The sequence below is a fragment of the Myxocyprinus asiaticus genome, chromosome 33 (genome assembly GCF_019703515.2).
Source record: "Myxocyprinus asiaticus isolate MX2 ecotype Aquarium Trade chromosome 33, UBuf_Myxa_2, whole genome shotgun sequence".
Taxonomy (NCBI): Eukaryota; Metazoa; Chordata; class Actinopteri; order Cypriniformes; family Catostomidae; genus Myxocyprinus; species Myxocyprinus asiaticus.
Window position 1 is genome coordinate 16,596,506 of NC_059376.1, and position 17,235 is coordinate 16,613,740.

Below are 17,235 nucleotides of genomic sequence, written 5' to 3' on the forward strand. Positions count from 1 at the left end.
CTTTTCATTGGTTTAAATGTATTGGTCTTGTTATCTTGTTTATAGTTCTGTCTGTTCATTGGTTGTCTTGTCCATGTATTTAAACCCTCATGTTTGCCGTGGTCCTTGGTCAGGTATTGTTAATGTTACGTCATCCGGTCGTCCAGTCCACTAGTCCACTAGTCCACTAGTCCACTCAAGTCCACGGTTTTTGGATTTCACATTTATAAATAAACTGCACTTGGGTTCTTCACATCATCATCGTCTTTGTCTGCCTGACATTGCCAAGCTGACGTTACAGCAGCCTCCTTTTGCTGTTGACACGTAACCAGACTTTATGAATATTAAAGGAATATTCCGATTTAAATACAAGTTAAGCTCAATCGACAGCCTTTGTGGCATGTTGATTACCACAAAAATTCATTTTAACTTGTCCCTCATTTTCTTTAAAAAAAAAAAAAAAAAAAAAATCTGGATAACAGTCAATGATTGGAACTAATGGAAGTAAATGGGGCCAATCCGTAAATGTTAAAATTCTCAGTTTCAAAATTATAGCCACAAGATGTTTGATTACTTTCCTGTGTAGTTACATCCAATTTTGCAACTTGATATAATACCATAGACCCTATAATCCCGTTAATTTAGTAGTCCGCCACAAAGATGGCGATAAAATAAACAATAACTTTAAAGCTCAAATAATAGGCTACACAAGTTTTAACATGAGAATTTAAGTGTGCTTTTATAAAATTATAAGCTTTACATTTCTGCCTTTAAACCATCTTAAAATTGGCCTCATTCACTTCCATTGTAAGTGCTTTTTTTCTTTTTTGTGATCAACATTATGCTACAAATGCTGTCAGTTGAGCTGAACTCGTATTGAACCCGGAATATTCTTTTAAGCCACAGTCGGAGTCCCATGTCAACAGCTACCATTTAGCCTGAGATCTCCTTAAATTCTCTATTGCCATTTTTGATTAGCCTGGCTTAGTTGATCACTTTTACATCATTTTTAACAGTTTGACATTTAAATCTTTAAATGACATAAAATATTAAGAGGCATTTTTAATTAATTGGGAAAACATCTGTTGTACAAAGTCTGTTTCATGCCCTTATGTTTAACCTTCATAAACAAAAAAAGAAATTCAGTTTTTACATAATTATTGCTGAAGAGAGACGTTAAAAGCTCTGCACACAAACCAACTCAATACACAAACAATTCGGTTAATATACAAAGTGTAATTAAATTTTACTTTCAAGTTTTTGTTTTATGTTTCTCCCTAAAATAATGTTGCAAACTAAAGAACACAACAGTGCCCGCCCACTTTTCAAGCCATCTCGGTTCTGCCATCTCAGCCAAGTGTTTTTCCCATCATTGGGATTTCAGAAAATCCTTCATAAAAGAGTTCTAAACCATAAACCAAACCAACAAACTCTGAGGTGAATCACAAGATTACAAGCTTTGATTTGAAGCAAAAAAGTATTTGACAATTGGACAAAAAGACAAAGGTTCATGATCTACTTAACGTCTTTGATGAGGGTATGAACTACAATCCCATGAAGCATTGCAAATGACAAATTAAAAATGTTGAAAAATATGAAACTATTGATTCTTAGCTGATGATAAGTATACTGTAGTAACTATATATTTGAATAGTATTGCTATTAATATGCAGATAATAAGTTTGAGAGTGTAGGGAAACTGTCTCGATTGCATCATTCACAGTGCATCATGGAAGTTGGTGGTCGTTGCAGTGCTCGCATGTGGTGGTTTGTTTGCAGCAACTCTCTGATTGTTGGATCTTTTTCTTCAAGATCATGGGTAGTGGGGGGGCCAGGGTAGCTCAGCGAGTAAAGACACTGACTACCACCCCTGGAGTCGTGAGTTCAAATCCAGGGTGTGCTCCTAAGCAACCAAATTGGCCCAGTTGAGGGTAGAGTCACATGGGGTAACATCCTCATGGTCGTGATTAAGTGGTTCTCACTCTCAATGGGGTGTGTGGTAAGCTGTGCATGGATTGTGGAGAATAGCATGAGCCTCCACATGCTGTGAGTCTCTGCAGTGTCATGCACAATGAGCCACGTGATAAGATGCACAGGTTGACTGTCTCAGAAGCAGAGGCAACAGAGACTTGTCCTCCACAACCCGGACTGAGGTGAGTAACTGCGCCACCACAAGGACCTACTAAGTAGTGGGAATTGGGCATTCCAAATTGGGAAGAAAAGGGGATAAAAAAAATTAAAAAAAGATCATGGGTAGTGTAGTTTTTCACCAGGAATTTTGTTATTAAACATGATTTAATTTTATTTTTTTATGGAGTTGAAATAACATAAACTGATGGCTTCAACAAAAGCATACTATATACCATCGATTAACAACCCCAGAGCTCACGGTAGGTCTGTCTGTAAAGGTGTATAAGTTATCGATACAAATTAAATTGTCATAGAGAAAATGAATGGGATTTTTACCTTTGGAACCCAACTTTTGCATTCTATTAGAAAAGAACATTTCCATACTGTATAATATACAACACGAGTACTTCACTCCATTCACATTTTTCACAATGAATTGTCAAATTCATATGATCAGTTACTGTATAATCAAATATTGATGGTGCTTTCTGCTGCTATTTCAGTTTGTCATCTGCCCAGTGTACTTAATCTCATTTTAAGCTACTCCAAAACACAGGACAGATGCATTAAGCAGAGTTCCGAGAACTGATGTGAATTGGTCTCCAGCTGCACTCCAGGTCAGTACCCTGCAGCTTTTCCCATTTTCCTTGAGTCAGATACGGCATCGATGCAGCTGTTTTCCTTTGATACTGCATTAACCACATTATAGAACATCAGTGGGGCTTTAATTTTGTGCCCCGTCTTATTAAGTGACTCTACAACTTCCTGGGAAAGAAAAGAGATCAAAGCAATTGAAAAATTCAATTGATCCATTACAAACAATTTAGATGCAGGGTACAGTTTTTGTATGTTTACCTTGTCAAACGAGGGTTCAAAGTTGAGAAAATTTTTGGAGTCTACAAACACGACAGGGGCAGCGATGGAATCTTTCAGAGTCTTTCCGAACCACAGGAAGTTCAGGAGGGTCTAGCCAGGGGTTTCAGACAAAGTTTGCTTACTGAAACATAACTGTATTAAATATGTTAAAGTGCAGTTTAAACTCACCATTGCCATGCCAGTGGTGATCATGCTACCGCCTGATGCTCCTATAACCACTGTGTGCTTCTCGGATGGAGAGTGGAGAATCACTGGAGACATGGAGGAAGGTGGCTGCTCGCCTTCACATAGACACACACAAAACAGTCTTAAGCAGATACTAATGCAGACTAAGTGCCACATGGAGGGTCCAATATTAATACTTGCCAAGCAGAAAATGAAGGTAAAAATTGGCTTTGGCAGGTACATAAAATGGCCAGTTTGCTGTTAACTTTATTGCATGACATGGTTTAAGTTGAATTTTAAGAATTTGGGTCTGACCCTCACTGAGATGTAAGTGACAAACAATTCAAATAAAAAATAATAATACAAAAACCGTCTACAAAGGAAACCTCCATCGCAACTTCTGCATCTTTTAAGAAGGTAAAACTTTTAGAGAATTTCAATCATATGTTTACCTATCTAGAAGTTTATCATTTTTCTTCAGAACTTTTTTTTTGTGTGTGTTTTTGTGACCGATGCAGTTTCACTGAGAGACTGAGACTGGCTCATCACTGTTTTTCACAATTAATATTCGAGGAAAACACAACTAAATTATTACATTGCCATAAAGGATAAACTTATATTTTTTTTACAAAATCATGCTAAACACATTTTCTCATTTTTTTTCTTATTATTTATTCTTTCAGTACAAAATATGTATAAACAATTATTTTCAAAAAATATATTTTGGTAAATTTTCCCAATTCATCTTCCACTGGGAGGTTTAGTAAAGAGTAAATTTTGGACCCTTTCAATGTGTCCATCGAGTGTCATATTATTTGGTAACACTTTACAAAAAGGTTCCATTTGTTAACATTAGTTAACAACATTAGTTAACATGAAATAATACTTTTACTGCTCTTATTAGAATAAGAATGAGCTTTATTGCCAAGTGTTCTCACTTACACAAGGAATTTTTTTGAGTGATAGGAGAAACAAGTGCACACAGAACATTACAGTGAGACACAGAATATACAACAAGGAGTATAAATAGACATACAAATAATAGGACATAACAGAATGGCATATGTACATGTGCAAGTGGTAATGCATGTGCAAGTCAGGGGTATGTGCAGTTACTAAATTAAATATGTTAATTTACACATGGACATGATATATGTATTTACATTATTGCACAATGGGGGAGTTCTGAGGCAGTTTAATGGTTCATGTGGAAAATGGCCTGAGGGTAAAAACTGTTATTGTGCCTGGATGTCCTGGCACTCAGTGCTCTGTAGCACCGATCAGAGGGCAACAGTTCAAAAAGGGAGTGGGCAGGGTGTGTGGGGTCCAGAGTGATTCTACCTGCACGTTTCCTGCTCACTCTGGAGACGTACATGTCTTGGAGGGTGGACAGAGGGCACCAATAATCCTATCAGCAGTCCTGACTGTCTGTTGTAGTTTCCTTCTGTCTGTTTTGGTGGCTGAACCAAACCAGACAGTTATAGATGTACACAGTACAGACTCAATGATGGCCGAGTAGTGTCAGCAGCTCCTGTGGCAGGTTGAACTTCCTCAGCTGGCGAAGGAAGTACAACATCTGTTGAGCCTTCTTCACAATGGAGTCTATGTGGGATCCCACTTCAGGTCCTGAGAGATGGTAGAGCCCAGGGGCCAGATTCACGAAAATGTTCTTAGGAAAAACACTACAAGTTTTTAGGATAAATTATAAGAAGTTCATAAGAATGTTCCTAAGTGCAATTCTTGAAAAATTCTTAAGGAGTTCTCAAATATTTTCTTAAGAACATCTTAATTTTTTTCTTAAGAATGAAAAGTCAGGCTTTGACATTGTCTGATCAGCCTGCTCTTGGGCTTGCCTTGTCAGATAGCCAAATTCAATACTTCAACACTGCTAAATCGTAATGATACATTTATCTATTAACCTTTTTTTTTCAAAGTAGCAAGCAGTTCACAATCATTTTTTTTCATGTAAAGTGCGTGAGATGTGTTAGTTTAACGACACTACCCGTCATAGGAGAATTTACTTGCTGCTAATCATTTGATAACTTTTAATTTGACATGGAGGAAAAGAAAAGAAACAAAAACTTCAGTAGACAAGAGCTGAGGAAATTACTGCAAGGACAAAGTTCTCCTTGGGAAGCTTGATAATAATAATATCATGTCGGAAAGTAAGAGGCGGGTAAATGGGAAAAGGTGGCGGAGGGGGATTTCTCCTTAAGTCCACTATCATCTACACTGTTTAGAACATGTTCAGCTCAAGGTTGTTGTGACCGCACCAGACAGCCAGCTGATCAACATCCCATCTGTATGCAGATTCGTCACCATCACGGATGAGGCCGATGACCATGGTGTCATGTGCAAACTTCAGGAGCTTGATAGTGGGCTCCTTAGCAATGCAGTCATTCATGTAAAGGGAAAAGAGCAGTGGAGAGAGAACACATCCCTGAGGAGCACCAGTGCTAATAGTGAGGGTCCCGGATGTGAGTTTCCCCAGTCTCACTAACTGCTGCCTATCTATCAGAAAGCTGGTGATCCATTGACAGATTGGGGTGGGCACAAAGAACTGGGTCAGTTTGGTTGAGAGAAGATCAGGCATGATGGTATTGAAGGCTGAACTGAAGTCCACAAATAGGATCCTTGCAGAAGTCCCAGGTCTGTTGAGGAGTTGCAGGATATAATGCAGTCCCATATTGACAGCATCACCCACAGACCTGTTTGCTCGGTAAGCAAACTGAAGGGGGTCAAGCAGAGGTCCAGTAATGTCCTTCAGGTAGGCCAAAATCAGTCTCTAAAAATGACTTCATGACCACAGACGTGAGAGCGACAGGTCTGTAGTCATTAAGTCCTGTGATTTGGGTTTTATTGGGGACTGGAATGATGGTGGAGCGTTTGAAGCATCAGGGAAATTCACACTGCTCCAGTGATCTATTGAAGATCTGTGTGAATATGGGGGCCAGTTGGTAAGCACAGACTTTCAGACAGGCAGGTGAGTCCCAGGAGGTGTTGGTGTGTGTGTGAAGTGAAGATCAGAGCGGGGGATGGGTGTGAGACTGGGCTTTTCAAACCTGCAGTAAAACACATTCAGTTCATCAGCCATTAGTTGACTCTCTACAGAGCAAGGGGGAGGTGTCTTGTACGTGGTGATGCTTTTCAGGCCTTTCCACACAGATGCAGGATCACTGGCTGAAAACTGGTTTTTCAGCTTTTCAGAGTAGCTTCTTTTATCCACTCTGATTTCCTTAGTCAGTGTGTTCCTGGCCAGGTTGTACAATATTTTATCCCCACTTCTGTAAGCATCCTCTTTGGCATGACGAAGCTGTCTGAGTTTTCCTGTAAACCATGGTTTATTGTTATTGAATGATAAAAATGTTCTAGTAGGGATGCACATATCCTCACAGAAAATGATATATGATGTTACACTATCTGTGAGCTCGTCCAGGTCTGTGGCTGCAGCTTCAAAAACACTCCAATCAGTGCAGTCAAAGCAGGCTTGCAGTTCCAGCTCTGCTTCATTAGTCCATCTCTTTACAGTCCTTACTACAGGCTTAGCTGATTTTAGTTTCTGCTTGTAGGTCGGGAGAAGATGAACCAGACAGTGATCAGAGAGTCCTAAAGCTGCACGTGGGACAGAGCGCTATGCATCCTTTACAGTGGTGTAGCAGTTGTCCAGTATATTTTTGTCTCTGGTGGGGCATGTGATGTATTGTTTGTATTTTGGCAGTTCACAAGTGAGGTTAGCTTTATTAAAATCTCCCAGAATAATAATAAGTGAGTCCGGGTGTTGTTGCGCCCTCTCTGTGATGTAATCAGCAGATAAAAACACACCAGAATGAACGAGGAAAATTCCCGCAGCCAGTAGAAAGGCATACAGTTGATGAAGAGTGCTTCTAAATTAGGACAGCACACCTTCTTCAATGCTGTTACATCTGTACACCAACTTTCATTGATGTAAAAGCATGTTCCACCACCTCTCGTTTTCCCCGATGATTCCGCAACATGATCCGCTCTGAACAGATGGAAGCCCGGCAGATGAAACGCGCTGTCCGGGATGGCTTCATTCAACCAGGTTTCCGTGAAACACAGAGAAGCGGAGTTAGAAAAGTCCTTATTTGTTTGAGTGAGCAGAAGCAGTTCGTCCGTTTTGTTGGTGAGGGAGTTGACATTCTCCAGATGAATACTCGGCAGTGGAGTCCTAAAGCCACATTGACAAAGCTTCACATGCGCGCCGGCTTGCTTCCCTCACATGCGTCCTTTGGATCGCTTGTAGAGCACTGCTGCGCCTCCAACTAAGATGTCTAATAAAACGTCCGAATAAACAAACACTGGCAAACAATTATCAGGTATGCTCTGCTGAATATTCAGCAGTTCATCCCTGGTGAAACTAATTGGGAAAGAGTGACAAAAAACATGACAATCAAACAAAAGTAACAAAAACGCTAGAGAGCTCCACATTGAAGCAGCCATCTGCGGCGCCATCTTGAAAAAAAAACGTATCCTGGATTACATTTTTTTTTATTAATCCTGGTTAATGTTCATTTCAACATATATAAATACATTTTTTAAATTAAAAGTTGTAAGCTACATGTTAACATTAGTTAATGCATAATGAATTTACATGATCTAACAATAATGTAAGTAATTGTATTTTCATAAATCAACATGATCAAAGATTTATAAATGCTGTAAAAATATATAGCTCATTGTTAGTTTATGATAGCTAATGCATTTACTAATATTAAAAAATGGAACCTTACTGTAAAATGTTACCTATTATTCTAATATCCTTATTTTAGTTAATAAGTGGTATACTGTATGTGTAACTGGAGCCAGCTGGTACGTGATAGCTGTGCGGTATGTGTAAGCCTCAAGAGGCACACTAGCGAATGACACTAGAAGCTGTAGCCTTTTGCCTCTTTGTTAGCGTGCCCGCCTGCCATGCAGGCTGACACTAGTTGTAATCCGCTCGGAGCAGGTTGAGTAGGACCTGTTACAGTGGGGCCGTGACCCAGATGGGAGTGAGGTTTAGGGGGGTGAGTGTAACGGGAGCCAGCTGATACGTGATAGCTGTGCGGTATGTGCAAAACTCACTCCCCTTGCCTCAAGAGGCGCACTAGCGACTGACGCTAGAGGCTGTAATCTTTAGCCTCCTCGTTAGCTTGCCTGCCTCCCAATGCCAGCTGACGCTGGTTTGCATCCCGCTTGGAGCGGGTCGAGGAGGACCGGTTACATATATCAAGAATCCAACAATCTAGAGATAATTTGTGAAGGTTTACTAACCAGCATGAATTTGATCTGTTTTCCCACAGAAGTCTGCAAGTTCATTGTTGAGGAGGATGCCTGTTTTGGCTGAGTAAACTCTGGATCCAAATCTGAGAAGAAAAAAGGACACAAGTGATGAGCCTAGTGTTTTGAATGAGAACTAAGATACCAAATAGTACTTTGTTCCAGAATAATAGTATAGTACAGCTGACTGAAAAAAGGATATTATGTTTATATTAGCTCCCTTTGTTCCTATGGCTTGAATAAATGGAGTGAAAGTTGAAGTGCACATACATGTGGTTGATGGTGCTGGTCACAGACACAGCCATACCATCCTCAGCGAGCACGGACACGTGAGAGGTGCCATGTGAATCCAGGTATGGAGTGACGTTGTAGTAGCTGACATCATAAGTGTGGTCAGGGCTGATTTTTGCTCTCACTTTCTCAGCAAAATGCTTCTGAGTGATCTCAACTGCTTCCTTTATTAAGACACACATAAAGACAAGGATGATCAACTAATACATGACTTAATGTGTGGATCTATCAGTGTGTTCCCAGCATTAATGACAGTATTACTGTGCAGTACTGCCTGTAGTAATGGTTCCCATGAACATGGCACTTAAGTCATTATAGTAGATTATACCAGAGAGCCCAGAGGGTGTAATGACTGTAATGTTTAGTATGAGTTACTAAAGCAGAGCCTGATCATCTCTTTAACATTTACAATGGAGAAAAGTTTTGAATAAAAACAAACGATTTCCTACAACAGAGCGTACCGTCTGAGAAGCAAACTTGTGATCTCTCATGAATCTCTTGAGACCGTTGGCAAATTTGCAAGTTTCTACATATCGCTGGAATGTTAAAACTTTCTCCTTCCCTTGCAGAGATTTAGGGCTAAGGTTATAACCTGAGGAACAGAAAACATAATCAAAATTTTTAACAATAATAATTAACATTGAAAGTGATCACTTTGAAAAAAAAGAAATGAGACATTCATTGTTGGAAGTATGCCACAGAGGCACCAAAAATTATTTGATGGAAAACAGCACCATCAGTATAATTTATAATTATAATTATTTATAGTATTTATAATAGTATAAAACCTGATACCGATTTATTATTACAACTTGTTAGTACTGATATCCTGTGACATGCAATAACATCAATAAAACTAGATTTTTACATTTGAAGAAAAGTGAGTGGTGCTGTCCCATCCAGAACTGGCAGCCACAATGCTAGGGTGTTGGTTGTTGGTGTTGCCAAGGTGTTTTGGGTGTTTTTTAGCATGTTGATAAGTGATTCCCCAATGGCTCAAGTCAAAAGAGCCCATTCCCATGTCTGGGTCCTTCTTTCAGTGTGAGTCTGTGTTTTTTAGAAAGTTTAAAGTCCAAAAACTTCAACAAGTTGCATGATTTGAGTTATCATTCATGTCCATAGCACAAAAGGGGTTTGTTCATATACCTGAATTATACGCAATAATAACAGTATTACTAGCACCACTGATAAAAGATGAATAAGGCTGCGTTCCAGAAAATCTTTTATGCTTAGTCCTCGATAACTTCACTCAGTTTCATGACTCAGATGTACATCATTGCTTTCGTTGCGTGAGTGCCCACTACTGGTGGAACCAGGGGCGGATTTATTGATTTGGAGGCCCTAGGCAAAGTACAGGAATGGGGCCCTCTTCACTGTTATTATTTTATTTACTGTGGTATGCCATAAAAAAAGTGGTAGCTCATTCAAGTAATCACTTAATCACACAATTTGCTTCAATGACAATCTTTATTTTCTTTCAGTGCCATAAACATTGCAAAAATTGGCAAATCTAATAAAAAAGTTTTAGACTAGTTCTTCCTCAGAGGTGCTCATTGTAGCAACCTGGTAAATTTTAAACAAAACTTTGTTACCAGATGAGCCTGTCTCTGTCTCACAAGAGTTGCCTATAGCAGACAGTCAATCAGAATGGATTTTTTGCCAACTCTTACAGGAGAGGAAAACAAATAATCAAATCACATTTTAATTAAACCCTTATCCATAACAAATTTTCATATAGTTACATATTTTATAACAATTAATATTCATGTTAAGATGAATGATTGCAATTTCTACAACTCCAACACACCACAGAATATATAGGCCTAGTTTTTTTATTCCCTGACTTTGAATTAACAAAACACTAATACTTTGATTTTAAATAAATGTTTTTATTAACATATTCATTGTAGTGCTTTATAAATTGACCATTAATCTGAATAGGCTATTAGACGAACTCATCCCAATGTGGTGTTTCTCTTAATCTCAGAAACATGCTGAATCCAGTGTTTCCCATTCACAAGCTCACTACTACTAAAACTCTTCCTCTAGAAGTAAATCATCTAGGCATTCACAGACTATCTGGGCAAAAAGAATAATACCTCACATTTTAAGTGATCACCTCTCAGTTTCTGACGCTCTTTTTTACAAGCAGTACATAAAATTGTGGTTCACGGATCTAGAGTGCAGCCGTGTGACAAGTGCACAGCGCAGAGCTGACATTGCCTCAACCCTGAAAGCGCCTCATTGGCCATGCGCTAAAGTTGGAGCACTCGAGACTTCCCTGCCTGTTACCTCCACAAACTTGCATAGTTGTGTAAAATCTTAGAATATTCCATTAAAGCCTGATCTGAGGGGATTGCTTGCATTGACCGTGCTGAAAATAACAGCAATATTAATCAAATCTGTGTTATAACAGCAATATTTCAAGTTTCAGCATATGTTATTTTGCATTAATAATATAAAAAAATTATCATTTGTATTTTTAGGGGCCTACCTTTGCCTAGTGCTAAGTCCGCCCCTGAGCGGAACCTGTGCAATGAGTTTAAATTGAATGGCCTAAGCCCTTGATTACTTCAACCGATATGAAGCCAAGCCCATGATGTCATTTTGTGGAATTATTTGGCAATCTTTGCACCTGAGAAGACAATATCTTCTGAGATTCATGCAATCCCAGATTCAGGTAAAGTTTAATTCTAATTTTAGAGGCTTATCTATAAATCTTGTCTGTTAAGAAACAAATTACTTTTTATTCAAATTAATTGTTTACTCGACCTATTGTCTCAAAAGGATATTAGCTATTTGACTGTTATCACAAATGATAAAAACTTAACCTGATTATTGCAGTGTAATAATTCCACTGCAATATAATCTACACAAAATCTGCTAAATTTACACATACGTAAATGGTAACATTACAATAAACACATAGGCTACGACTGTACGACTGTAACAAACTCAATATAATCAATATAACTCTTCTAAACTGCTTATTTGATCTAACTTCTCTTACAGCTGTGAACTGCTTTCCGTTATATCTTTCACTAGAGTTGTGTGTAGGCGAAGCATGATTTGCTGTTACGTAACAATCGAGTTGCATTGTGGGATATGGAGCTGCCTGAAGCGTACATCAGAGTAGGCTCGCTCCCTCGGTCAAAATCAAGGGGTTGAGGGTCTGTCAACAGAAACTTCCCTCACCCACTTAACGAAGTAGAATGGACTTCTAAAATGGCATGATGGTAAGTGCCTTAGGGAAGTTATGGAGTGTATGTTTAAAGTGAAGTGGAACACAGCCTAAGGGTACGTTTACACACCAACGATGTACTAAAAACGTAAAACATTTTCCTTTGCGTTTTCGACAACGTTGTCAAAACGATCCCCGTTCACACAGATCCACGAAACGACTAAAAACGCTGTATTATGCATGCCAGGCCAGTAGTTAGCGATGTCACTTTCTAAAGAAACACTACGCGCCTGCGCACATAAGCATTCTTCCACAGTGCGGTGAATACAAACAATGAAGATGGCGATCGCTGGTCGTAGTAGTGATGCAGTAAATCTACACTTTGCTGGAGAAGTGTCAAACTCAAAATCTTGAGCAGCACAAACACAGTCCTGTAGTCCGCCATTGTAGTTTTGAATGTCTCGCGTGTTGTTTTGAAGTAATACACGTGCACATGACATCATAGTTTTCACATCATAGTTTTTGTATGTTTACACGGAGATGATAATGGCATCGTTTTCAAAAACTTGCACTTTGAAACCTGTTTTCAAAACGCCTAAAAGTTTTCCGTTTTTAGTTGAAAATGTTGTCGTGTAAATGGCCCCTAAGATAATTAGTTTTCTCACCTAGCATTGTGTTAAGTATGAAGCTAAGTGTAGCACCCCCTCCTGGTGGTGGGGGAAAGTGCATGTCATACTCTCCGAGGGTCACGTTCCAGGCATCAGATTCAGATACGCTGAATGAACTCAAGTCCTCCAGAGACATTTTTCCACCTTAAACACACAAGAATTTACAGTTGGTTGTATAAATTGCAAAATACATACAATTCTCAATTCTTAAAACAGCACACAGCAGACTGAATGACAAGGCCAGGCATTATGCACCCTGAACAGATCAAATCATGTATTTATGTACATGCATATTTTAGAAAGAGAATTTAGCAATGATTTGATGTGAAATGGACACTGCCTTTAAATGTACATAATTCACGTATGGATATCACAGTTGTAGAGAGTGACATTTCTAATTACCTGCTTTTTTTATGTCATTGACTAGGTCTTTGCCAATGTCTCCTGTGTAGAATGCATCTGCTCCCTGTGCTGCAATTTTCTCAAGAGTATCTGCTAGTTTCTCAAATCTCACTATGTCCCCCTCTTTTAACAGCTCCCCTTGTTCATTCTGGTACAACTGACTATAAGAGAAACACATGCGAAGACAAAATGGTCACTTTTTACTTTCAACATTTCAAATGCAATAGAATTTTTATTAGAGCTCTTGGTGTCAAATGGTACATTAAAGGGACAGTTTACCCAAAAATGACAATTCTGTCATCATTAACTCTCATTTTCCTTCATTTTGTTCAAAACCTGTATTACTTTCTCTCTTCAGTGGAACACAAAATAATATGTTTGGCAGAATGACAGCCTTAGTCACCATTCACTTTCATTTTATGGAAACAAAATGCAATGAAAGTGAATGGTGACCTGCCTTGTGTTTCTCTGAAAAAGAAAGTCATATGGATATGGAACAACATGAGGGCGAGTAAATGATGACAGAATGTTCGTTTCGGGGTGAATCTGATGTGAGTGTGTTACCGTAGTTGTAATTGTGTTTTCTGCTTTAAGAGTGGCAAAAATCGAGAGAGCAAATAGGGAATGGGGATGCCCTCTCTTGCCATCTTAATAGTGGGCTTAAATAAACTGGCCCAAGGCAGACGTCCATACAGTTTATGAGCTCGCTCATAGCCACGGATTTCACCTGGGACACCAATCCATTGAGCACCTACAGAGAAAGACAAAGACAGAGTGAGAAGTGAAGGTATCAAGAGGAGCAACAGCAAATAATGTGGAGTCAGACTTTGTAAATAGCCATCATATATGACTAAAGTGTTTTGTACACTGTAGTATGTGTATTTATGAAAAATAAAAAGTCTACTTCCTGTAACATTTATAACAAGGCCTGTAATTAAAGAAAGAGTTGGTGCATTGCATCTTTTCCATGATGCATTTAATATTGATAACTATTTATTTATTTTTTTTTTAGAAAGGAACCACTTCAAAGAGATAGTTCACCCAAAAATAAAAATTCTCTCATCATTTAGTCACCCTCTCGCCATTCCAGATGTGTATGACTTTCTTTCTTCAGTTGAACGCAAACAAATATTTTTAGAAGAATATCTCAGCTCTGTAGATCCATTCAATGTAAGTGAATGGTGATCAGAACTTTGAAGTTCCAAAAAGCACATAAAGGCAGGGGGACTGGGTAGCTCAGCAAGTATTGATGCTGACTATCACCCCTGGAGTCGTGAGTTTGAATCCAGGGCGTGCTGAGTGACTCCAGCCAGGTCTCCTAAGCAACCAAGTTGGCCCAGTTGCTAGGGAGGGTAGAGTCACATGGGGTAACCTCCTCGTTGTCGCTATAATGTGGTTCTCGCTCTCGGTGGGGCACGTGGGGAGTTGTGCGTGAATGCCGCGGAGAACAGCATGGGCCTCCACATGCGCTACGTCTTCGGGGTTATGCGTTCAAGCCACATGATAAGATGTGCGGTTTGGCGGTCTCAGACACGGAGGCAACTGAGATTCGTCGTCTGCCTCCCGGATTGAGGCGAGTCACTACGCCACCACGAGGACTTAGAGTGCACTGAAAATTGTGCATTCCAAATTGGGGAGAAAAGGGGAGAAAAAAAGAAAAGAAAAAAGCACATAAATGCATCATAAAAGTAATCCATACGACTCCAGTGGTTTAATCCATGTCTTCAGAGATTATATGGTAGGTGTGGGTGAGAACATATCAATATTTCAGTCCTTTTTTTTTTTTTTACTATAAATCTCCACTTTCACTTCCACATTCTTCTTTTGTTTTTCACGATTCGCATTCTTTGTGCATATCGGCACCTACTGGTCGGGGCTGGTCAAGGTGGAGATTTATAGTAACATACACAATTATATTGCTTCTGAAGACATGGATTTAACCACTGGAGTCTTATGGATTACTTCTATGCTGCCTTTATGTGCTTTTTGGACCTTCAAAATTTTGGCCACCATTCACTTGCATTGTACGGACCTACAGAGCTGAGATATACTTCTAAAAAATGTGTTCTGCAGAAGAAAGAAAGTCATACACATCTGGGATGGCAAAAGGGTGAGTACATGATGAGAATTTTAATTTTTTTTGTGTGAACTATTCCTTTAAATCAACACTATCAGAACATCTAGATATGATAACAGCATGTCAGAACCAACACAACCAATCTTGTGTTGCAAGACACAAGGACACAAGAAACAAAAGTTCAATCATTCTAATAATCCATCACCTTCCATTGGCTGGAATGTTGTTGGACATTCTGCAAGAAGATCTGCTTTAAAAACTTTTGGAACAGTCTCTCTAGCGTTGATGATTCTCACTTTGCCTAGAGAACAAAGACGTGAATGAGCATTAACATTAATGTACATTACCGTGTCAGAAAGTTAGATTACAATAAAGTAATTAGGTAGGAGACATCAGAACCTCACCACTTTTTTCCAGTATTGTGAATATAGATCCTCCTCCAATGCCCATACTCTGGGGATTTATGACTGACGTGCACAGTAAAGTAGCAATGGCGCCATCTACGGCTGAGCCACCTGACTGCAGTATATCTCTATGAGAGAAAATGTGCTCTGGTATATTGATGACGAATTAGAGAAAAGGCATAAGTGTGTGTGTGTGTGTGTGTGTGTGTGTGTGTGTGTGTGTGTGTGTGTGTGTGTGTGTGTGTGTGTGTGTGTGTGTGGGTAAAAGGTAAAACCACATGAGGAACTAATTTGGACAATGATCTAACAATCATACCTGCCATCTGTTATTGTTGTCGTGAGAACAGAGGCACGCAACTTGACTAGTTTTAAGACCTGACGTACACTGGCAGAACTAACCCGTTTTAATGTTTAGGCTTCAAATAAATTATCTGTAAGTGTGACTCCGTTTTCAAGAATCAACAACACATAATAAACCGTGAAGGGGCCGTTCACTCCGAACACGTTCTGAATGCAGGTGTCTCGAGACACGCTTTTAAAAATTGAAGTTCTTAATTATCTGACACTGCGTCTAAACACGCAAGAGGCTGACAAATAAATAAATAAATACAATTTAAAAAATCAAAAATAAAACGCTGTGGCGGTCAATGACGTCCGTCTAGCGCATAGTAAAAACAAGAAACGGCCCTTGAATGTGTGAACCACATTTCTAATTGTTGTTACACTCCTCAGATAATTTATAAAAACGTAGCCTATATTTCTACACAAATACATTTTTCATAATTACAGTACCAGAATTAAATCTGAAATAATGTGGAGATTAAGCACACCCACTATATAAAGCCTAAATGAGTTGTTTTCAAGGAATGATCGCCCACTACAGTTTGCTATTGAGAGGAAAACTGAGATAGGTGTCAAGAAGATTAGTCGACTGGAGATACTTCAACTAATTAACTTAAAAGTTTCTGTGTACATTCAACCGGCTGTTTCACCTCTTTAGCCACTCATGTCCTGAAATTTCCCCGACCCAGCTATCCCATGGGATTACGACAGACCTAGTTATTCTGCAAGAAAAGGTGATATTCCTCACCATTCTGTAAACTATATCAGAGGATGAGAGTGATTGGTTCGTGAAAGAGATCTCAACGCACTTCTATGGTTTTAAAACTGAAGTCAGCTGTGATCGCATGCCAAATAAATGTAAAACTGCACTGCATTCATGTGCAACATCAGTACGCGTTCGCAAACTTCAGCACCATGCTGCTATTGATCATCATCACTCACCGGCCGATCTTGGAACAGGTTTCCGAGTCCGCTGCCACTGCTGCTTTTTTGAAAGCTCTGCCAGAACACCCCTCCTTAAAGCGAGTCACGCAGATAATAATGATGATAATTACACATATCACCAGAATACTGATACACAAGCAAAGTCTTGCTTTCCGTCTGGCCATTTTACCCCCGACGCAGGCACAGTGCTTTTGCTTAATCGCTGAACTTGTAGTCTCGAGCTGAAGTGCGCAATCAGCCCTCCCCTTTCAGAGTGTGTGAACGCCTAATTAAGCGAATTATCAAGGTGTAGAGGTCGTTTCTAAACAGGATTGCTAAAGTGCTGTTGTAAGAGGATGCTCAGGGGCGTAGCAGTCATTTTAAAAGTGTGTCGTGTGTGTGTGTGGGGTGGGGACACAACTGTTAGTAGGTGGCTGGCACAGACCCAACACATACAGTGCAGTATTAATATTACAGAATATATTAATATATAAGTATAAGTGTTATATTAATATA

At 39.3% G+C, this 17,235-nt stretch overlaps 1 protein-coding gene across 1 annotated transcript; it reads right to left on the reverse strand.

Annotated features, from left to right (window-relative positions):
- Positions 1–302: 302 nt before the first annotated feature.
- Positions 303–16,971, reverse strand: LOC127424215 (glutathione hydrolase 5 proenzyme-like). The gene is made up of 12 exons (XM_051669197.1): positions 16,738–16,971; positions 15,454–15,581; positions 15,255–15,350; positions 13,537–13,723; positions 12,973–13,133; positions 12,568–12,714; positions 9,183–9,313; positions 8,701–8,885; positions 8,425–8,516; positions 3,154–3,266; positions 2,965–3,075; positions 303–2,874 (listed from the first exon to the last, which is right to left on the reverse strand). Exons 1-12 carry the CDS (start codon positions 16,902–16,904, stop codon positions 2,728–2,730), a joined length of 1,665 nt encoding a protein of 554 aa, XP_051525157.1. The 5' UTR covers positions 16,905–16,971; the 3' UTR covers positions 303–2,727.
- Between the last annotated feature and the right edge of the window lie 264 nt (positions 16,972–17,235).